The sequence below is a fragment of the Centroberyx affinis genome, unplaced genomic scaffold (assembly GCF_046629955.1).
Source record: "Centroberyx affinis isolate AG114_WGS23_722 - 3 ecotype Tasmania unplaced genomic scaffold, CSIRO-AGI_Caff_v1 ptg001773l_1, whole genome shotgun sequence".
In the NCBI taxonomy this organism is placed as follows: domain Eukaryota; kingdom Metazoa; phylum Chordata; class Actinopteri; order Beryciformes; family Berycidae; genus Centroberyx; species Centroberyx affinis.
The window spans coordinates 75,001-97,272 of NW_027280166.1; the positions used below are offsets into that span (position 1 = coordinate 75,001).

The 22,272-nt window shown below is 42.2% G+C and overlaps 1 protein-coding gene across 1 annotated transcript in view; it reads left to right on the forward strand.

The window, feature by feature from the left end:
• LOC139652175 (protein PHTF2-like) overlaps window positions 1–22,272 on the forward strand; it is a 48,484-nt gene that overhangs the window by 6,628 nt on the left and 19,584 nt on the right. The window contains exons 3-4 of the mRNA XM_071529154.1: window positions 7,803–7,883; window positions 19,282–19,338. Of these exons, the coding sequence (XP_071385255.1) occupies window positions 7,839–7,883; window positions 19,282–19,338 (102 nt within the window). The 5' untranslated portion in view covers window positions 7,803–7,838. The remainder of the gene's footprint in view (window positions 1–7,802; window positions 7,884–19,281; window positions 19,339–22,272) is intronic.

Consider the following 22,272-nt stretch of genomic DNA (forward strand, 5'->3'; position numbering starts at 1 on the left):
GAGGCTTGCAGCGCGTAGCGAGTGAAGTCTGGTGACTTTCTCACTGGTTGAGGATGTCGATGGAAAACTGAGCATTCATCACACCGCTAATCAGTCGCTCACTATCACGTGAAAACACAAACTCAGAGAGAAATCAATTTAAGAAGTGATGCGGTGTGTGAACAGTTAAAACGAGCACACTGACCTCGCTGGCTCCCCCCTCTCTCTCCCTTGATATCATTACACTGGATGGAGTGTATACAGTTACACATCACGGGTGTTAGGAAATGCAGCAGAAGCCCAGTGACCTTAATGTGTTTCTCCTCTGCTCTGCTGGGCTGGAGAAACTTCCAGAGAATACTGTATGTATAATCACAAAATTATTATGGTATGGATGGGAACGCAAGGGCCAAGGCTGCTGTGTCTTAAAGGAATACACTGGTATGTTTGCAAATTAGCTCTTTGATCGATGTACTGTTCTGCCTGGAGAAGTCATGAAAGTCCGACATTAGACACACACACAGTCGCACACAATTAAGTGAGACATTGAGGGCAGATGGAGAGATAGTTAAGTGTGTGTGTGTGTGTGAGAGAGAGAGAGAGTAGCTGTAAGGTGTCAGATTCAAAAGTTGGAGGTTGCATAACAAATTATATAAAATGTTATGAGAACCATTCAAAAATAGCCGCCTCATCTTGCAAACACACACACACATACGCGTACACAGACATGCACTATGGACACCCTTGCTCTCACTCTCAGCCCTTGCTTAGCCTTAGTGTGTGTGTCTCTCTCTGTGTGTGTGTGTGTGTGTGTGTGTGTGTGTACACACCTGGCAGTTGGAAAGTATTGATGAAATAAGAGTTATTTTCAGTGACTAAACACACACACACACACACACACATAGAACACACATGCACAGTAAAATGTATGAAGCTACATTGTGTTCATCACTGAATTGTGTGTGTATATATGTGTGTGTGTGTGTGTGTGTGTGTGTGTGTGTGTCCATATGCCTTGACTTAGCGTGGTAAAGCAGGGTTAGGGTGAGGTTTCAGTTTGTGCTTTAATATACAGACACAATGACAGAGACTTGGTTAGCATTGTTAATATGACTTGGCATTAGTAAGACATTCTGGTTATACTGTCAGCATTTCCCTGACAGACCTGTATGTATTTGCTGGCAACATGTCCTGGGTGATCTGAGTAGAGCTGCAACGCATAGAAATGCATTGAAGATCTGCTCACTCAAGCCACTTCTGCAGGAGGACAGAGATGCATTTGGCCACATTAACACCCAAATGTGTATGCAGGTGCATCTCCAGCCCTTGTATTAATACAGTAATGGAAATAAACGTTTATCTAGGTCTAGGAAGTGTACACAAATCAAGTAAGGGGCAGGCAGCGGAAACCAGCATAGAACTAGGATTAAGGGACACTTTCTTTTTTCATGAAGTCCACTGATGAGGTGAATCCAGGTAAAAGCCATTACTCTTATTGATTTCCCTAATTAAATCTATACGAATCACAAAGGTGGAGATGTAGCTAGATAAAGAGAAGCAGACGAGTTGCAGAAGGATTTTTAAGCTTTGAGATAAGTGAGATGTGGATTGTGCAAAAGAGGCTGCATCTCAAAATCAGGAAGATGTCCCTCATATTTTGCACATTCAGTGTATTAAAATGTACAGTCGGTCTACTCATGCACAGGGAACGAAAGCAACTAGATAACTGCTGCCAATTTGTCCTTAAGAAACTATTAATGATGTGACAACAGCTAGGGCTGTGACGGTATTGAAATTTTCCTACCGCGGTGATATAGTAACGCCACTGTGCGGTTTGGCGGTTTACCGCCAACCCTAGACACTAACGTTTTATATTGTTTATCAATATTATATTTTGTATAATATGTAGGCTATTGATATATTTATCAATATTATATTTTTAAATTTTCCTGTGAAATGATAAAGACTGAGAACAAGAGTTGGTAAGTAGTTTGAGGTACAGAGAGGAGGAGCGCTCGCATGCCTCACGAGAGGAAGGGGAAGGATGCTGACTAGAGTGTAGGGCTGCAACTAACGATTATTTTCATTGTCGATTAATCTGTTGATTATTTTCTCGATTAATCGATTAGTTGTTTGGTCTATAAACTGTCAGAAAATGGTGAAAAATGTTGATCAGTGTTTCCCAAAGCCCAAGATGACGTCCTCAAATGTCTTGTTTTGTCCACAACCCAAAGATATTCAGTTTACTGTCATAGAGGAGTAAAGAAACCAGAAAATATTCACATTTAAGAAGCTGGAATCAGAGAATTTTGACTTATTTTTCTTAAAAAATTACTCAAACCGATTAATCAATTATCAAAATAGTTGGCGATCAATTTAATAGTTGACAACTAATCGATTAATCGTTGCAGCTCTACTAGAGTGCAAGAAAATTGTACTGCAGCCTATGTGTTATAGCCTCTCTGATGTAGGTCTGTACTCTAAATACGCGCTACAGGTATGTCCATTCCACGTCTCCCTAAAGCACCGCTTGCACAGCTGTTCAAGAACAATATTGGACCTTTTACACCGGCTGCCGTTGAGATATGAAATTTAAATTTCTCAAACATTAGAAATGGTCTCATCTTTTTTTATCCCACTTCCAATGTCACTGAAAACCCCCTTAGATGCTGATTTCTGCATGTTTATTTACACAGTGTGGTTTCATGAATGCATCTCTCTCTCTCTCTCTCTCTATTATCTTTTAACCCCCCCTCCAATAGGCAGCATGAAGCCACATGGAGATCACATGTACACACACACACACACACAGAGCAGTTTAAACTCTACCTTCTCCTGCTCCCACAGACAATACAGTTCAACATACATACAAGAGCTGCAAGAGACACACACACACATACACACACACAGCTTTTTACACGCTCCCTTCTCCTGCTCCCATGAACACAAGACACACAAGCACGTACGTTAACACACACAGCAGATACACACTCACACACACTCTCAAACAACATGGGCACAGAAAGAGCCCCTATAAAATTTGTGGCCTAAATAATAGATGGCGGCCATTACTTGGCCATTCTCTCTCTCTCTCTCTCTCTCTTTCTCTCTTTCTCTCTCTCTCTCTCTCTCTCTCTGTCTCTCTCTCTCTCTCTCTCTCTGTCTCTCTTACTCTCTCTCTCTTTCTCTAAATGGGTCAGCTCAGACAGAGCAGCGGTCAGACAGACAGACAGGCTTGCCAAGGCTGAGGGGTTGCAGACCAGCCCTGTGTGTGTGTGTGTGTGTGTGTGTGTGTGAGTTTGGGATTGCAGCTGCCTTGTTGAGAAGTGTTGGCTGAAACCTGTATTTAACAAAAAAAAGGGCAAAAACAAGAAAGACCAGGCGCATCACCCCCTTCTCTCTCTCTCTCTCACTCACTCACTCACTCACTCACTCACTCACTCACTCACACACACACACACACACACACACACACATGCATACGCAGGCCAACTGAGTAAATGACTGCAGGTAAGGAAAGGTCGGGAAAGATATGGCTAGTATAGTTGGGTTTGAGGTTGATTTTAAGCTGCTTAATATTAATAATAATAATAATAATAATAATAATAATAATAATAATAATAACAATAATAATAATAATTATTATTGTTATTATTGTTATTATTATAATAATCAAAATTAAATGTGAACAGAGTTTGATTTCCTGAAAATGTCAGGAAGGTTTCAAATGTAGGACGGTCTGTAGGAAAAGACTCAACTGTTTTCTTTTCAATGTCAAGGAATTTTTTCCTCCTGTGATCAGAATATATATATGTGTGTGTGTGTGTGTGTGTGTGTCTGTTTCTTGTGGCTGGACTTGAGCAAAACAGAGCTTATTTTGGGAACACTGTGTGTGTGTGTGTGTGTGTGTGTGTGTGTGTGTGTGTGTGTGTGTGTGTGGTTTTGGAAAAAAATGTGTTTGGAAAAAGTTTCCAGACTATTTCCCCATATTAAGATGTTTTCCAACATAAATAACCGCCTAGCAGTTTACACCTAAGCCTGTGTATGAAGCTGTATTAGGCAATAGTGTGTGTGTGCGTGTGTGTGCGTGTGTGTGCGTGTGTATGTCTGTGTGTGTGTGTGTTTGCGTCAGCTAGCATCAGTGTTGGCATCACATAGAGGTATCGTAAAAGGGATTTAAGGCTTTGAACAGCGAGGATTTGTCTGTTTTCTCATCACTATCTTTGGATGGTGGATTTGAAGGATTTGAAGTCTTAAAGTTGTCCAAGTGGAGTTCGGTTTACAGTGTGTGAGAGTTCAAAACAGAAAACACTGCTGTTTGTGGTGACACTCCAGTAATGATGGGGTGTTTTACCCTGTTTGTCTGTCTGGACACAGATCTACGTGCTTCTCTGTCTGGATGGATGTTGTTTTAAGACTTTCATCACTCGATCACGTCAGGAAGCGTTAAGCGGCGGGTCCGGATGCACAGAAATCGGATAACAAGCATAAACGCCATTTTCAGCGTGGATATGCAGTGATGAGATCTAATCAACTCTGATCACATCTCAGAAATAACGCAGAAATGAAAAATGCAACTGCCCCTGCGTGTCTGTTTATGTGCATATAGGCTCATCCTTTCAGAAAAAAATGAATGATAACAGACGGGAATTTTTTTTGGACAGTGTGCAGGTTCTTGTCCTCCTCTGACATGTTGCGCAATCAACAGCAATCACATTTCCCATGAAGTGAATGCTGCAATTGGTTCTGCTCATCACGTAGCCTACAGGGCACGCTTTATGGAATCACTACTGGCTGTGAGAACAGTGGGAGTGTGTGAGCGTGAGTCTGGGAAGGATTATTCTCATGTGAATGAGGAGTAAATTCTTCCTCTGTCTATGTTTATGTTAACTGAGAGAAAGAGAGAGAGAGAGCGCGAGAGAGAGATAAAATGAGACGAGCAGAAAGTAGAAACAAACTTTCTTTCTTTCTTTCACAGCCTCCACGTTTTTTTTCATTTCTACCTCTTTCTCTCTCTCTCCGTTGACGTAAACCCATTTACTTATATTACCACCGCACATAAAAAAAACCCCAAACACAGCCCAAGTTCTCGTAATCGTAGACAACGACAAGAAAAAGACTTTCTTCCTGTTGCTAAAAATAATACTTGCCTTCTGCGGCAGATATATATATATACACACACACACACACACACACACACACACACACAGAAACACAGACGTAGCCCTGCAACTTTACGAGCAGCAGCATTTATGTTAAAAGAAACCACCTCCTTCTGATTCTATGTGCGAGTCTGCTGCTAGCAAGAACTGAACACACACACACACACATACACACACACACAGAGACAAACTGCCCTCTGTTTGAAATAGAAACCTTTCTCACTTGGCTCAAGTAATATTTTTCTCTCTTTGCTGCTTTGAACTTCACATTCTCACATTCTTAACATACTGAGCTGGGAAGCACCTTGGCCTTGAAGGTGAGGACTTTGATACATCTGACACAGACACACACCTATTTGTGTTTGAAGTGGCTAATTTACTGTACGTATAAACACCAGGTATTGTGATTTGTTACTTAGTAGAAAAGCAGTACTGTGCAGCTGGGAAACATTGTAGACCTGTAATATGGTTTGGATACACATATGCACACACACACACATGCACACACACACACACATGCACACATACACACACAAACACACTTTTTGGAATGGTTTAATGTGTCAGAGACTTGGAGATGCCCATGCAGTGCACTAAACTTAAAGGATAAGATAAATCAAATGGTCCTCTTGGCTTTTTTGGCAAATATTTGACAAGTGACAACAGTGGGGAAATGAGTCGAAAATAGACCAGATTGGAAAAAATGACACAGACGGAGAGAGACAGAGAGAGACTATGTACTCTACAGACTCACTAATGTAGAGAAGCTATTTACAAAAAGAATTCCAAAAAGTTACTCACTGGAAAAGAGAGAGAGTGACTGAGCCTGGCAGCAGAAACAGGCCTTCACATGCAGACAAAGCTGTTTTCACTCTGCTCCATAAAATTAAAGCTTCAAACTTGAGTTGAAAACTGGAGAGTGAAGCAGCAAAGGAAGAGGGGTAAAACTTCCCTTAACTTTCCCTAAACATCGCAAGAAGAAGTTTTTGCGCTCACTTGAAGCAGACATTTTTTTGTCGGTAAAGACATTTTGTTGAATACGTATTGACAGACTTGGCATGATAGATCAGTGTCATTGTACAACAGTTGAAAAGTGGCTTTATTCTCTGATGGAAACGCGCCTAATTAGATTTTTTGTGATACTTCAAAAGTTTGTGTAAAATTTGCTTGACAGCTGGACAGAAACACAAGCAGTGACCGTGAAGGAGAGAGAGAGAGAAAGCTGGCCTGTGAGTCGGCCTCGCCTGTAGCTGCTGCCCTCTTCTTCTATCTGCTCCTCCGTCCCTCCATCCCTCCATCCCTCCCACTCACACAGCAGGACAACCCTGCGGTTACGTAACCGAGAAAAGGAAGAAAGAGACGGAAAGAGACCCAAAGACAGAAAGAGAGAAGAGGAAGGAAGACAGACAGACAGACAGAGAGAGAGAAGAGGGAAGGACAGTGGCTAACCACGTTTTCCACATTACAGCTACCACATCATCTTAACCACATCTTCTACTGCCCTCCCTCCTCCTCTTCCTCACCCCCCCACCCACTACTCTCCTCCTCTTCCTTCTCTTCCTACTCTTCCTCCCCCTTCTCCCCTCCATATCTCTGAGCTGAAGACGATGTTCATGAGCGTACTAATAAATCATCTTACTGTGTAATGATTGACTGTGCATGTGTGTGTGTTATCTGGCTCTTTGACAGCTGTACTGTTATGGTCGTGTGTGTTGGGTTTTAAGTGTTTTAATGTGATGTTCAGGAACATGATTCGTCAAGGTGACCCCTGTGTGTGTGTGTGTGTGTGTGTGTGGTTGTGGTACAAGCTGTGGAATACTTCCAGAGCTTTGTGATGTTGTGAGTTTGGGAATGCAGCTGCCTTGTTGAGAAGTGTTGGATGAAACCTGTATTTAACAAAAAAAAGTGGATCCTCTCACTCACTCACTCACTCACTCACACACACACACACACACACACACACACACACACACGCATACATACACGTACCAACTGAGTAAATGACTGCAAGTGTGTGTGCGTGCTTTTGAGCCTGCCTTTCATTGCCAATCACTCATCCACCCAACCGTAGCAAGGGATCCACCCATCATGCTCACATTTTTCCAGAAAAGTGTGTGTGTTTGTGTGTGTGTGTGTGTGTGTGTGTGTGTGTGCATGCATCAGAATATGATTCAGTGGCAGCAACCAGCCCAAAACAACACTAGCAGAGCAGTAATTAGGCCCAGACAGGCTTTAAGTGAGAATGTGTGTTTGTGTTATAAGATGGGTGTCATGGGAGACGGCATCAAAGACATGTAAAAGTGACCGGCTTTGCTTTCCTCTCTATTATCGGTGTGTGTGTGTGTGTGTGTGTGTGTGTGCGTGTGTGAGTGAATCACAGTATGATTCAGCAACAGCAAAGGGAGCAGAAGAAGAGGAATAAATTGTGTGTGTGTGTCTACTTGTGTTTTTAGGGCCCAAGGCAAATTGAGTGTGCATGAGTGTGTGTGTGTGTGTGTGCACGCGGCGCGTCTACCCCTCCCTCTCTCTGTCGTCAGTTGTCAAGACACACCTGCCTGCCAGGTAGCGTCTATATAAACTCCTCTCCTCCTCTCCCTCCTCGTTAGTCCGTCACTCACACTCTCTCTCTCTCTCTGTGTGTGTGTGTGTGTGTGTTTCCAGTCTAAGATGCCCTAGGCCGGGAGAAGGGACATGTAAATGGCTTCCAAAGTAAAAGATGCCGTGGTGTGGTACCAGAAAAAGGTAAGACATACATTTCATACTTGAATGTTGTGTTTAGCTTGTGCTTCACATTTTTGTAGCATAGACTATCTAAAAAATCATACTGCATAGGAGATATAGTCTAATATTCAGTTGTCATGCTCCTAATTTTCCTCAGAAAATGTTTTAATTTAGCATAGCATGTGCTCCTTCGGGAAGTAAAACATCACTCACTTTCATTCTGAATGTAATCAGCAGGTTGGAGGAGTAATGGATTGCATGTAATTTGACTGCAGTAATCTGATTACAAGAGAACTGATAAGTGCAATCGGTTACAGTCCCTCCTGACCCTGAGAAAAGCTCATTCTCTCTTCAACTGTGTTTGTTGTTCATTCTTTTCTTCTGCTTGGGGTGAATCTCTCAGTAGTCGACAAGGTGTGTGCATTGACTTGGACAATCACATGTTTGTCCGGTCGCTGGGAAAATGGGCGTAGTTCAGGAACTGAGTGACCCTTCCTCTTCACAGATAGATGTTCAACAGCATGTGAAGCTACCCGAAAAGAAGCAGGAGGATTTATTTTTCCTCAGACAAACAAATTGCCTCTGGGTTCACTGAAAATCCCCCTTAATAGCATAGAAATATAGAAAACACGCAGCAACAAACAAAAGCTGTCCGCAACAGTAGAGACAGTAGTGTTTGGATCAGGCCAGGCAAGGATAAAGAAGAGGAAAAACATAGGAAAATATAATATCCACTATTTGAAAAAAAACTACACCTCAAAATTATTTCACAGCACAAAATGCTATAGTATTGTAGCACTTCTTAAGCATTTGGATTGCTAGACAACAACATGCTTACAGAGTGGATTCTATATTTCAGAGGTGTTGAACATCAGGTAATATACTGTGTATATATCTATATTTTTTGATATGTAGTGTTTTGGTAATGAACTCTTAAGTGCAGTAGCGGCAGGTCAGTAGAGCTGTGTTAATCCAGACTGGTGTTGTGTGTCGTGTTGTTCCATGGTCTCAGATATCAGATCCTCAGCGGACTCCAGCACAGCTCCCCCTGTACCTCTCAGCTTACACACCCGTCTGCCCGTCTCTCTGTCCCCCTGACCTGTCTGCCCGTCTCTCTGTCCCCCTGACCCGTCTGCCCGTCTCTCTGTCCTCTGACCCGTCTGCCCGTCTCTCTGTCCCCCTGACCCATCTGCCCGTCTCTCTGTCCCCCTGACCCGTCAGCCCGTCTCTCTGTCCCCCTGACCCGTCTGCCCGTCTCTCTGTCCCCCTGACCTGTCTCTATGTCTCTGTCCCCCTGACCTGTCTCTATGTCTACCCGTCTCTCTGTCCCCCTGACCTGTCTCTATGTCTACCCGTCTCTCTGTCCCCCTGACCTGTCTCTATATCTACCCATCTCTCTGTCCTCCTGACCTGTCTCTGTGTCTGCCTGTCTCTCTGTCCTCCTGACCTGTCTGCCTGCTGTTACGTCCGTCTTTCATGACGGATGGATCTCATACCGTTTCTGTCTGTCTGTCGATCTGTTATCATTTCTTTCACAACCTCTCTGTCTGTATGTCTTTCCCTATGTCTGCTATGTCTGTCTGTTACATCATTGTGACCGGCTGTCTGTCTCTCTTTCTGTCTGTCTGTCTGTCTCTCTCTCTGCTCCTCTGTATGCACCTAGCAGATGTAGACTCTCAACCTGACCTACAGCCTAAGAAACCAGGCTTAAAACCTTTTTGGAATTAGATTTTTGTGTCTAGAATGTAGTTTCTTATAGGTCTTACTAAATGTAAATTGCATGGATCTAAGTGTGCAGAAGAAGTTTTTCACTGTGAATTCAGATTTTCTTTTTTAAATGTAAAACACTGTAGATGAGTCAGCAGAAGAAAGGACTAACTCTCACTAACTGCCCTGATACTTAACACTACTGACACTGTGAGCCAAGTCAGAGAGGAGCTGAGAGACGACTGTCTGTCTTTTTGCCTTCTTCCTGTCTATCTGCCCGTCTGTCTTACTGTCTGTCTAGACCAGCAGATGAAGGCAATATAGGTCAAGAAACTGGGATTGCAAGGTATCCACAGATTCTGGAAAAGTCTTGAAAAGTCTTATCTAAATTTTATGCCCTTAAAAAGTATTAAAATGTCTTGAATACTGTTATGAGGGGTGTTGTTTTTTTCACCAGGCATTGACTGGTGCTACATTTGTTTCCCATTGTCTGTGCTTTACTAAGCACAGTTGGTCCTGTTGTTAATTGGACATAAACTGGAATTGCCAGCTCTATTTCTTTATTATAGGTTTTAAAATTGGTCGTAAATTTAATTGCAGGTAGCACTACAAAGCTCTACAAAGTCATTCTGGCTTTCTGATACCTGCAGAGACCCTGGGGTTGTCTAAGAAATTAGGTTTAGAAGCCATATGTAGAGTCCATTAGCTGACGTATGTGTTTATATGTGTGTGTGTGTGTGTGTGTGTGTGTGTGTGTAGCTGGGCCTGTCTGGGCAGAGACACACTAGTGATGACACCCGCTGAGTCATGGCTGAATAAAAACGTCTTTAAGGAGCAGATCATACCTGTCTGCCACTGTGCTCAGGGGCTTCTCCCTGCTGAAGCCTCTTTCAGACAGGGGAAGTGTTTTGCTGACTATCGCCATGAAACGGAGGCCAAATATTCTCCATTAATGATTATGTTTGTGGCTTTTCTGACAGGAAAGATAGAAGAAGAGAGAAAGAGACCCACTACGCTGCATGTACATAATATGCGCCTTAGGCCGCTGTATTAATACTAGAGGGAAATTCAAATATTCTTATTGATTTATGTTTAATGATTAGTATTTATCCCCATCAGTTCTCAATGTAGCCACTATTGCTCCTGAGATCCATGAGAGACAGTAATAATGTCAATTTACAGATGTACCTAACACAAGATAGACAAGCCTGTAGGGGGGAAGATGTAGGTCTAGTGTATCTGCTGTGTTTTGTTTATCTGGGCACTGGCTCAGATAAAAATAGAAAAGACAGAGAGAGATAGAGAGATTAGAGGTATCCTCTGTGGCTTGGCATTAAGTAAACATATGGAGTCGTGCCAAATAAACATGTTCTCAGGTTTGGATTTTGGTATTAATATATTTAGGTGAGCCTCTGGACCTGTTGTGTTTGTAGACTAGGCTTGTATGAGTCATGATGTATTTCTGATCAGGTTATATATACAGAATACTGCCCTAACGATGACATCAAGGGGAGGACTATTGATCGGTCTCCTTTCATTCGTTCCTTTGTGTCACGCACAATATCTCAGACACTGCTGATTGGGGAAATGATGCATCTCACTGCTGCACTGCAACATTTTCAACATTACTCAGATTGGCCCAAGGAAGACCATACATTCTTGGTTTGCTCGTCCATGTGTCACGCACGATATCTCATACACCACTGATGGGATTTTGACAAAACTCTGGGAAATGAAGTATCACACCACTGCACTCCAGCATTTGTAAAGTCACACTGACTGGCCCAAGCAGGTCAAAACAGGGTGACATTACTGATTGGCCCCAGAGGGGAAATGCATCATCCATGCAGGACGACATGTTATTGTTGCCTTGTTTTATATTAAGAGAGAGGCCCAGATTTCCAAACAGGTCTGGGGATTTGAAGCAGTCATCCTCAGCCTGCCTCTCTCACCCTCAGGCTGCTGCCCTCCCTGCTGTTGGTGTTCGTCCAGTGGCCTATATGAGTCATGCTATATTTCTGACCATGAGGCTGCAAATAGATGCGGTTTTATGTTTGTGTGGAAGGAGCCTTTTTCTCACTACAGTGCCATGCCAAGCACGTATCACTATCACTATCACACTAGATTGGCTATATAGCTATGGCTATAGCTTTTGTTATGTTTTTTTGCCATGTCTCATATGCAGTGTTTGCAGTTGACAAGTAGGAAATCAGTTGCCATCTTTTTGTGGAGATTATTAGGGTATAGGCTTAGGGTATTTAGAATTATTTTGTCATTTGACATAATCTATATGGTTGGCATATGGGTGATATATTTGGACTTAAGTCTAGTTTAGAGGCATGTGACACCGTTCATATTCTTGGTATGTGGGTGAGATATGTGGATGCTCATGAGTTGCCAAGATCTGTAACTCTCAGTTTGAAGCTTCTGTGTGAATCTAACTAGCTGTAAAGTGATATGGTGCATGTTGATATATGGGTAACCTACATTTAGAGCTAAGGAGATGATGCATAAATTAACATGTAGCTTGATATGGGATGTATTTTTGAAGATGAATGATGTGCCTATGTGTGGAGTCAGTTATAGGACACACACACACACACACACACAGCAGTGCATTCAGAGCCTCCTGTGCCTGTAACACTATGTGTTGAGCTTTCCTTTCCTTGCACAAATGAGAATTCACTCCTTGCAAACAGCAAACACACACACACACACAGTAAACAAACAGCAACCACACTTAAAAAGAAAAAAAAATCTGTTCCCCTCTCTCAATGGCTTCTTTCTTTTTCCCTAAATATGCTCGTTGTTCTTTATTTCCATTCTGGATAAAGAGCAGTCACATTTGGCTATTTTTTGCTCCTGACCATCAATAGCCTACAGCGTGTATCGTTTTTTTTTCTGACAACTTCCCAAAGAAAACAGGTTTTGTCTTCATGAGCAGATCATCACCCCTGTGTTTTATTGCTGATCCCATGTCTGCACAACAAGTTAACCTGCACAAAAGTTTACTAGTTCAAGTTTACTTGAACTACACAGTTAGCTGTGTAGTTCAACAGGCGGAGCATGGCATGCTTAAACATGTATGCACTCATGACACTCATAGTAAATGGCATGTATATGTTTCTTAGAGACTTACATGACTGTCCCTTGTGACTAATAATAGGAGATTTTCCCATCTGTCACACACACCTGTCTGAACTGAAAATAGACCCTAAACACACACACACTGCAACACCACTTTCTGTGTTGCCATAGTCATTTAATCAGCATGTCACAACCGGCTGTCTGTCCAAACTTTCATTTAATAATTCTTTCACACACTCATTCATTCACCCATTTATTGATTTGTTCCTGCATTAATTCACTTAGTTATTGATTCATTCCTTTGAGGAGTCTCATTTCAAACTGAGTTATCCATGCATTTGGAAAAAGTTTCACAAAATGATCGCTGTTATGAAAGTAAAGCACAGTGCAGTTTGGTATTAAAGTAAGAAGTCATCTGAGGCCCTTTGCTTACAGCAAAGTTAGGTTTTTGAGGACAGAGTCATCTGTGTTTTTGGAAGATTGACTGATGAATTTCAAGCTGTTTCTGTTTGTGTTTTGGAATGAAACCTTCGATTCATTCATTCATTCATTCATTCATTCACTCTTTCTGAAATGTTTCCATTTGTTGCTCACACCATACTGACCTTAAAGTAGCCCTATATTTATACTAGCCGCTCTGTGTTTCCATAGAAGCACATCAGCGGTTAGTCAGTGTGTCAAAGCCGACCACACCTCCACTGAAATGCAGTAAGGTAATCCCACAAATAGGTGAGGGATTTTCCATCGCGCTCAGTCTGTGGAGCGCTGTTGTTTCAAACTGATTTTTCTGGGAGATAGGAATAGACTTATGAACAGTTTACATTGTGACAGAAAATGCATTATGCAAAGTATTGTGTGGGGTTGTCTAACTAAATTGATCCTGTGTGTTTGTTTGGCTGATAATTCATTCATTCTTTCATTCAACTTGCCCACAGAACTGTATGCAGCAGGGAAGGATTTGACCATAGTCAGTAGCTCCATACATACTTTGAAGGGTCCAGACAAAAACTGGGGACACATTTTTAACCCTCCAGTGACTATAGTTGCACAATTAATTGAAAATTGCATTATGAACTACTTTCCAATTTACAAGGTTCTGCAATTATTTCATCAGAGTGGTGGCTGCTCAAAATAGCATACTCCCTTTCTTTATCTCTTACTGTCTCTTTCTCACTTTTCTATCCCTTTCATTTGTACCTTATCCCTTTCACACACGCACGCACACACACACACACACACACACACACACACACACAGAGGCCTGAGGTGTAAATATGCGTTGAGAGCAGAGCAGCAGCTACTAAGAGGATGATGACATAATGTGTGTGTGTGTGTGAGGATGAGTAGGTGGATGTGAGTGAGGGGGAGAGAGAGAAAGGAAGGAAGAGAGACTGAAAGAGTGAAAGACAGGCTGTAGTTAGAGTTAGGACTGGTGCTTTAATGTGTGTGAGAGAGAGAGAGATGCAGAAAACAAGACTGAGGTTGTATGTAAAATAGACAGCGAGATGAGAGAGAGAGAGCGAGACAAGAAGTAAAGTGTGGGCGTGCAAATGTCTTGACTCAGTAAGTGCATCTGTCACTTTGTGTGTATGTCTGTGAGAGAGAGAGAGATGGAGAGAGAGAGCGAGAGAGAGACAAAGTGATGCATGGATATGCAAGTCTCTCATCTATGTGCCTATGACAATGTGTGTCCATAATTTTTATGGGTGTGTTTGTAGAGAGAGATAATCTTTCTTTCTTAACATTACTACTGTCTGTTTATCTCTATTATCTCTCTCACACACACACACACACACACACACACACACACACACACACACTGACAGACACACATCTATTTCCTCACCTCTCTCCCCCATCCCTCTCTCCACCTTCATCTATGTGTGTGTGTGTGTGTGTGTGTGTGTGTGTGTGTGTGTGCCACCGCCTCCATTGCAGAGGAGGTTGTTGCATAACTCTGTTGCCGCGACGACGTAATCCCTCTCTCTCCCTGGATCGTCCCTCCATCCGTCGCCATGGTGACCCCGGCACTGCGGCAACGGTGCGCTCGTCCTCGTCGTCTTCCCCTACTGACTCGCTCTCATCACTTGATTCACCTGTCAAATCACCGATTCAGTGATTTCAGCAGTGAAATCATCATGGATTCACGTGTCCTTTTGTCAAGAGTGAATTCACTGAGTCCATATCACATATCACAACATAAATATCAATTTGCTCATTATGCAGTTATTCTATTTTTCATTTTTTTCATTTATTTCAAGCCTTGAATTGACGTACGTTTTTCCTTTATTCACCCACGCTTGTGTTAAAGCTTTTATAGTTTGAAGGCAAAATGATTCTTTTAGAGACAATAAGAAGAGAGACAATAATGTAAGTGTGTGTAGCTAAAATAAGATATGGAGAAAAATTATCAGTTTATTTTAAGAGATAAGAGAGAGAGAGAGAGAGAGAGAGAGAGAGAGCGACGGGGGCAACCAGGTAAACAGATAATGATGTAAGAGTTTGTGGATAAGAGGATTTACAATGCCGTTAATTCCACTCGGTCAGATCTCAGTTACCTCACTACTCAGTGATGCAATGAGTTGTGTGTGTGTGTGTGTGTGTGGTGTCCAAAATTAGTCCTCTTTCCATCCCTGTTCCCTCCTGTCTCTCTCCCTCGCTCTCTCTCTTCCTCTCTGCCAGGCTGGTCACGTTTGCCCTCTGTCTGTCCTCCACATGTACTCGAACGTCTCTCCATTCTGTGTGTGTGTGTGTGTGTGTGTGTGTGTGTTATGAGGTTGGGTGATGTGGAAAATTAGTCATCAGCCCAAATGTCACACAGTCAATCAGTTAGACAGCCAGCCAGTTTGTCATTCAGACTGTCTACCTGTCATTTCAGTCAGTAAAACAGTCAGTCAGTTAGACTCGGCTGATATCTCAGCCCATTGAGAGTGAATAGGAGGTCCAGGCAGTAGTGAGGGGGATTTTGTTAGGACTTGTAATACAGACACATTTTCCACCTGCCTTAGTATTGAGAAATCGAAAATATTAACTAAAGCTGATTGATAGTCTTGGGCACCAATGACTCCTCAGAAAACGGTAATGTTGCCTCTGTTGTGTGAGATGGTTTGATTTCCAATCAAGGTCATAAATCTCATGGAGGTCCAGTAGAGAATTGGCTGTGTTCAAATGGCTAAATCCAGCTAGGCTATAACAACTATGCAAGAAGATCATACCTGAAAACCTGTTGTGGTGTGGATGTAGGTCAGTTCGGTTTATGTTAGTAGTCTGATAAGGTAGATTTGTTTATGATATGATAGTAGCATGATAAGGTAGATTTGTTTGTAAATCTAGGTTACTGTGACACAGCTCTCTTGTCTTCAGCTCATAGTCCCCTCAATGCTAGTCTGTCATCCAGTGAACTACAAGTTGTAGTTTGAAAAGTGTCAGCTCAGTTAACTTGAACAAACAGTTGGTTTTTGGCTTTGCTAGCTCGCTAACTAGCCAGCAGGCTAATTTAGCAAAGCAACTGATGTCATTGTTAACATGCTACTACTAGTCACTACTAACACTAGCTGCTACTAGATACTCATTTTCTAGTGTGCAAATCCATGTGTTTACAACAAGACAGCGATAGCTAACCAGATGCTGGTTAGCTAGCTAACCGGCTGACGTTATCTAAACACAAAATCAATCAGTTCCCAGTCAAAAACGGCACAGAAATTAACTGTCTATTGAATTTTGTTGAGACGACCAAATCATATGTTTAGACACACAATCAGCTGTTCACTGTCATTGTTGCCCAAGAGCCCAGGACCTCCAATATGGCCGTCAGAGGGTGCATTACATCACCTGAGAGCCCTCTGTATGGAACAAACCACAGCTGTTTGTAAGTTTGCTTCAAAGAAGTGGCAGTGAAGAGTGTCAATACCACAAACCTCTTCCACCACCTGAAGCTAAAGCATGTTGTCGAGTGTGAGGAGCGAACAAACTCCTGCTAACCAGCAAATGCAACACCTGCAAAACAAATCACATTAGCAGCTACGGTGTTTTGTTACATACTATATGAAAGCACAAGTAGTAAGTATTTGTTTTCATTTGAGATTATCAGTTGTATTTTCTATGAGTTATTCTAAAGTCAGCGTTCAGGAAATAATGACCTATATAGCATGGAGGTACAATGTTGAATAGTAATTAAACGAAACGAAAAAAGAATATTGGTATTTGGTCCTTAAATATTGTGGTATCACTTTTCATATTATAGGTGTAAAGGCAGATGGAGGGATGGATGCAGACTGAGTGTCTCTCTCTGTCTATCTCATTAACCTACATTGCGGACAGACAGCATTAGTGTGGTTTAGCAGCTCCTTAGTAAAACTAGCCTTGTTCCGGTTGCTATGGCGATGCTACTCTACACCCCCTGGACTGTTAACTGCTGACCACACATGCATACCTACACACACACACACACACACACACACACACACACACACACAGACATACAGACCAACACACCAGCATATTTCTTTCTCTCACTTAATTTGTTGATACTCTTTCTCTCCATCCTTAGTTGTTTCAGTCCTTTTTCTGTCTTCTTCTTGTTCTTTCCTTCTCTTTCAGCTCTCTCTCTCTCTCTCTCTCTCTCTCTCTCTCTCTCTCTCTCTCTCTCTCTCTCTCTGCCTATCCATGTTTAATGAAGGCTCATTAAAGATGTAGAGTTTCCATTGGTGAGAGAGCAGCTAGTGGGGTGACCCAGACTCTGCACGATGCCCTCGAGACACACACTCACACACTCACATGAATACATCGGTCCGGTGAGGTCACGTCATCACCTGATCCTCTTGAGTCTGTGTGTGTGTGTGTGTTAGGGATGGGTCATGATTTTCGAATTTTCGAATAGTCATTAAATTCTAAAAAATCGAATAGTTTATGTGACTATCGTCTTGTCTTAAAAAGTATATTTTCGTAGCTTGCTAGTAGTAAATAGCTATGTCTTGATTTGCCCCGAACCTGTCCTTCTCTCGTTTTAACGTTAAAAGGAGAGACGGATCGGTTCGGGGCTATTCGATTTTTTAGAATTTAATGACTATTCAAAAATTCGAAAATCATGACCCATCCCTAACACACACACACACACAGACTCAAGAGGATCAGGTGATGACGTGACCTCACCGGACCGATGTATTCATGTGAGTGTGTGAGTGTCGGTCTCGAGGGCATCGTGCAGAGTCTGGGTCACCCCACTAGCAAGCTATGAAAATATATGATCTTCGAAGAATGGTCGAATAGTTCCCAGTGAACATTGAATAGTATTTTTGCTTGAAATGCCCATCCCTAGTGTGTGTGCATGCATGCGTGCACAAACAAACAAACACTGTATGAAAAGCGTGACACTACACGGTTCCCAATTGCTGGTAGTGCAACAGGGAACACTTCCTACATTTTGTATTTTTTCTGATTTTGGGTTTCCAGTTTCTCCTTCAACAGTTAAAACCCAGTATGATCTGCTAACTGTGACTTTAGAGCTGGAGAAAGCCTGGAGAAAGGAGAAACTGTCAACCCAAGCATGGTGAAATTAATACAATTTGACCTTGGATTATGTTCATTTTGTGTTTTTGTGTGTGTGTTCACAGGTCAGAAGTCTAGTCGAGGCATATATCTTGTTCCCACGATAACAGCTTGCTGTATCTTGTCTGTTTTTCTTTCCCTCAGACGTTATTCACTGCATCCATCTGACGTCTCTCTGTCCTGATATGGTTACACTGTGTGTGTGTGTGTGTGTGTGTGTGTGTGTGTGTGTGTGTGTGTGTGTGTGTGTGTGTATGTGTGTGTGTGTGTGTGTGCGCTCCTGTCTACCTCCATGAAGCGTAATGTCTGTCTTTCTTTCTTTCTTTCTTTCTTGCTTTCTTGCGTCTTGACTAGAGGGTCATACAGACGATTGGCCATATAAGGCTGAATGAACATGCATGAACCACTCCACTAGCCTCATACATACACTCATACACAATACACATACGCACACACACACACACACACACACTTTCTCTATCAAACACAAACACACACACTCACACACACACACTGCAGGTCTATCGATTGCAGTGATCTTTGAGGCCGGTTGACTCCGTTGTCTCTGCCTGACTGGCGGTGTTGTAGTCGTTTCCCCAGAGTTAGAGTGTGTGTGTGTGTGTGTGTGTGTGTGTGTGTGGTTGACATTGATGAATATTGGCTGTAGTACAAGAGTGTATTGTCAGATGCTCATTGTGAGCTGCACTGTAGTTGAACCTGCCCATTTGGACCAGTTTCACAGGTTCTTAGCTTCGTTTTACACCTCAGAGAGAAAGAGAATGAGAAAAAGAGAGAGAGGGATGGAGAGTAAATGACTAAGAGAGACAAAGAGAGAATGAAAGAGGGCAATTACAGTGAGATATTCTTTACATGTCATCCAATCAGCAGAGATTTAATTTGGTGCTACATGGTATTATTCAGTTTTCTGGGCCTCTCAGCCTTTCTACTGCCTCAGTGAAGCTAAAATACGAAGAGGAGTCGACCTGCAACATTTTACCTGGTTTCTATATCACACTGCTTTCCATCCCAGTTCAACTTTTCCCCATATTTCATCATTAATCCTTTCTTTTTTTCCCAGATTGGCGCCTATGACCAGCAGATATGGGAGAAATCAGTAGAGCAACGAGAAATAAAGGTATGGCTGGTTCAGCTTTCTAGACATTGCCGTCATTTCACTGTCTGTTATACTTTGGTTGATCTTCCCTTTTGTTCTCATTTCTCATTTTCCTGTTTGGATTTTCTGTCTGTGCTATGCTTTTCTCTTTCTTAATTTCTCTCCCTAGTCTTTCTTTCTTTTGGTTCCTTTTGTCATTCTCTGCTCTGTCTTCAGCTCTCTCACTTTCTCTCCCTCTTTTCTTTGACTCTCTCTCTCACCATGCTCACCAGTTCTTTTCAGTTTCCAGTGTTTTTTTTTTTTTTAACTCTTTTCTTTCTGCCTTCCTGGCTGGGTGTCGCCTGCCCATCTCTCCTCTCCTCATCTCCATCCCTCCTTCCATCTTTTTCTCCTCCTCTCAACAGTTTATTACACTGGTGAGTATACAGCGGGAGCGGTGTCCCTCCTGTGTCCCACAGTGCACCTCTGCTCACCCACGCTGTAGACTAGATTGTGATTGGTTGATTTGATTGGCCAGTTCGGTTGTTATGTCATTTCCTGGTTTGTGTTTTTTTTTAACCTCACTCTGCGTTCACACAGCTAACAACCACATCAACATGATATTGACCAGTGTTGACGTAGCAGCGCTAGTACGTGATTGGCTGCAGGGCGACGTTAGCCAAAACCTCAACTGCAGCCAACATTTCCTTGTTGAAAAATTAGGAAACAGGGAAACTAGGCGACTGACGACAATTGATGACGTTTCTCTGGTTTCTTGAGCAGTTTGTGGTGTGAACGCACAGTCGGATTAGCATGAGTCATGTGATCAGGGTGGGAAACTGGCACCAGGCAAATGATGGTGATTCAGAAAAGTCTGTCTGCTCTAACCCTTAACGGGTCAACAAATGATTTTGGGTTGACAAAAGTTGGTTTTGCACCCCGCATGTGAGAGAAAGTTGGTGACCCTTTAAATGACACACTGAATATTGAATTACAAATTTTTCAACCTTTATTTAACCTGCCAAGTTGATAAGGAACACACTCCTACTGATACTGTGATACTAGACTTTTTAGGTTACTTTATTTTGTTTAGTTTACCTCTTCCACACTGCTTCTTATTGATAGACCTCATATTGTGTGGGCATATTAGAGCTTAACTGGGCGATACTGTATTAGTGGGTATGTGTGTTTGTATGTGCACAAGTGTGTGTGTGTGTGTGTGTGTGTGTGTGTGTGTTGTGCATTAACTTCAAGCGACTGCTTCTTTGCCCAGAGCCATGGTAATAAGAGCCTCTTCACCTGTCCGCTGTGACCTCTTACCTTTGACCTTTAACAGGACAACCTCATTTTCCCCCTGCTGTAGTTTTGTAGAGATTCTCTTACGTCTGTGGTTCCCAAAGTAGGGTTCGAGGACATCACAGGGGCCAGTGAGGTGGCTGTAGAGTGAGGAATAGCTTAGTTTCACCATTACTTAATTCACAAGAAGTTAATCACAGTGGCAGAAGGTATAAGAATGACTTCTGCATCTATTTTTCTTTGGCTTCTGCAGTTCGGATAATAGGTTCCTGCTTTTTTTTCCCTCCGTCCCTTCTAATAACACCATCTCTACTTCTACCTCCCTCCTTCCCTCCTACCTCTGTCCTGTAAACAGAGAGGTGAGAGACACTCTCTTTAATGAGCTCAAAGTCCACACACACCACACACACGCACACACAGACACACACACACACACAGAACGCTGTGACCTTGGCTCTCTGGCTGTCTAAATGGTTTCCCAGGGTTTTTAGCCACAGCAGACAGTATGGTGTTTAGCTTAGCATGGTGTGGAAGCAAGATGTGTCACCTTCTCACCCCTACAAAGTGTTAATTATACTGTTTATAGGCTGCATAAAGGTTTAGGATCTCGTTAAGCAGCGTGTAAGGAGTACAGATGCGCTATATTTAGCAGGAGTTGAGTACTTTCCTTGATATTGACTATTTTGTCTGTGGTGCTTTGTTTTAGAGAAGGTATACTGCTTTATAACTAAGTATAAATATCCTATTTTGCATGTTTATTTTATTAAACTTAAATCTAACCAGGTAGTCCTGGTTAAAAATCTCCTTTTTCAAGACTGACCAGACCAAGACAGCAGCATCATGGCAATCACAAATGTTGCTGACAAACAGGATACAACAATATTCAGTGGCAAAATACAATTAAAATGTCATAATAGATAAGTGCTAAAGTACTATATGAGCGCTCAAAAGACTGCCCAGTAGGCCAGGTAGGAGACCAGCAGGATCAGGATCCAAGCCTTAACAGAACAAAGATGGCTCCTTATTGAGTCTGCCTGAGATTGTGATGGTATCTGGCCTTGCAAAAACAAAACTGCACCAGTTTCATTCCAAAATAAGATATCCACCATTTGGCAAAATAGACACCCAGTCTTACAAAATCATTGATAGCAGAATTAAGATAAAATATGGTAGTTTTTGAGCCCCATTTAGTTGTTTTTTCCCCCAATATGGATATAGAGCATTTATCTTCAAATAAACCACACACATTATGTATACATTTGAGATGATATCCCATGTTTTTCATGGCTTTTTCATTGTATAGATACAGTGTTTACTACAGTTGGTTAGTGGGTCTCCCAGTAAGATTCACCATTGGAAACCTACTATCTGTCTTCCTGCAGAGACAAAGTAGAAGCCTCTGCAGAGGCAAGACAGTCGCCACCTGCTGGTGGAAATAGGAAACTTATTCTGCTGGGTTTTCGGTTGAAATGACATTGAAATACATAAAAACATTTTGTGATTTGTGATTTATAATAAGTGTAACAGTGAAATAAGTCTAAATCCCCCCTGTAAGCAATATTACAAGCAAACCATAGGAAGGAATGCAGGGGAAAAGGATTTGGCTGTTTTTTGTCTATTAAAGACTTTTTTCTTCTAAATGTGCTGTAATCGTTTAAATGATGAACTGACATGCAGTTT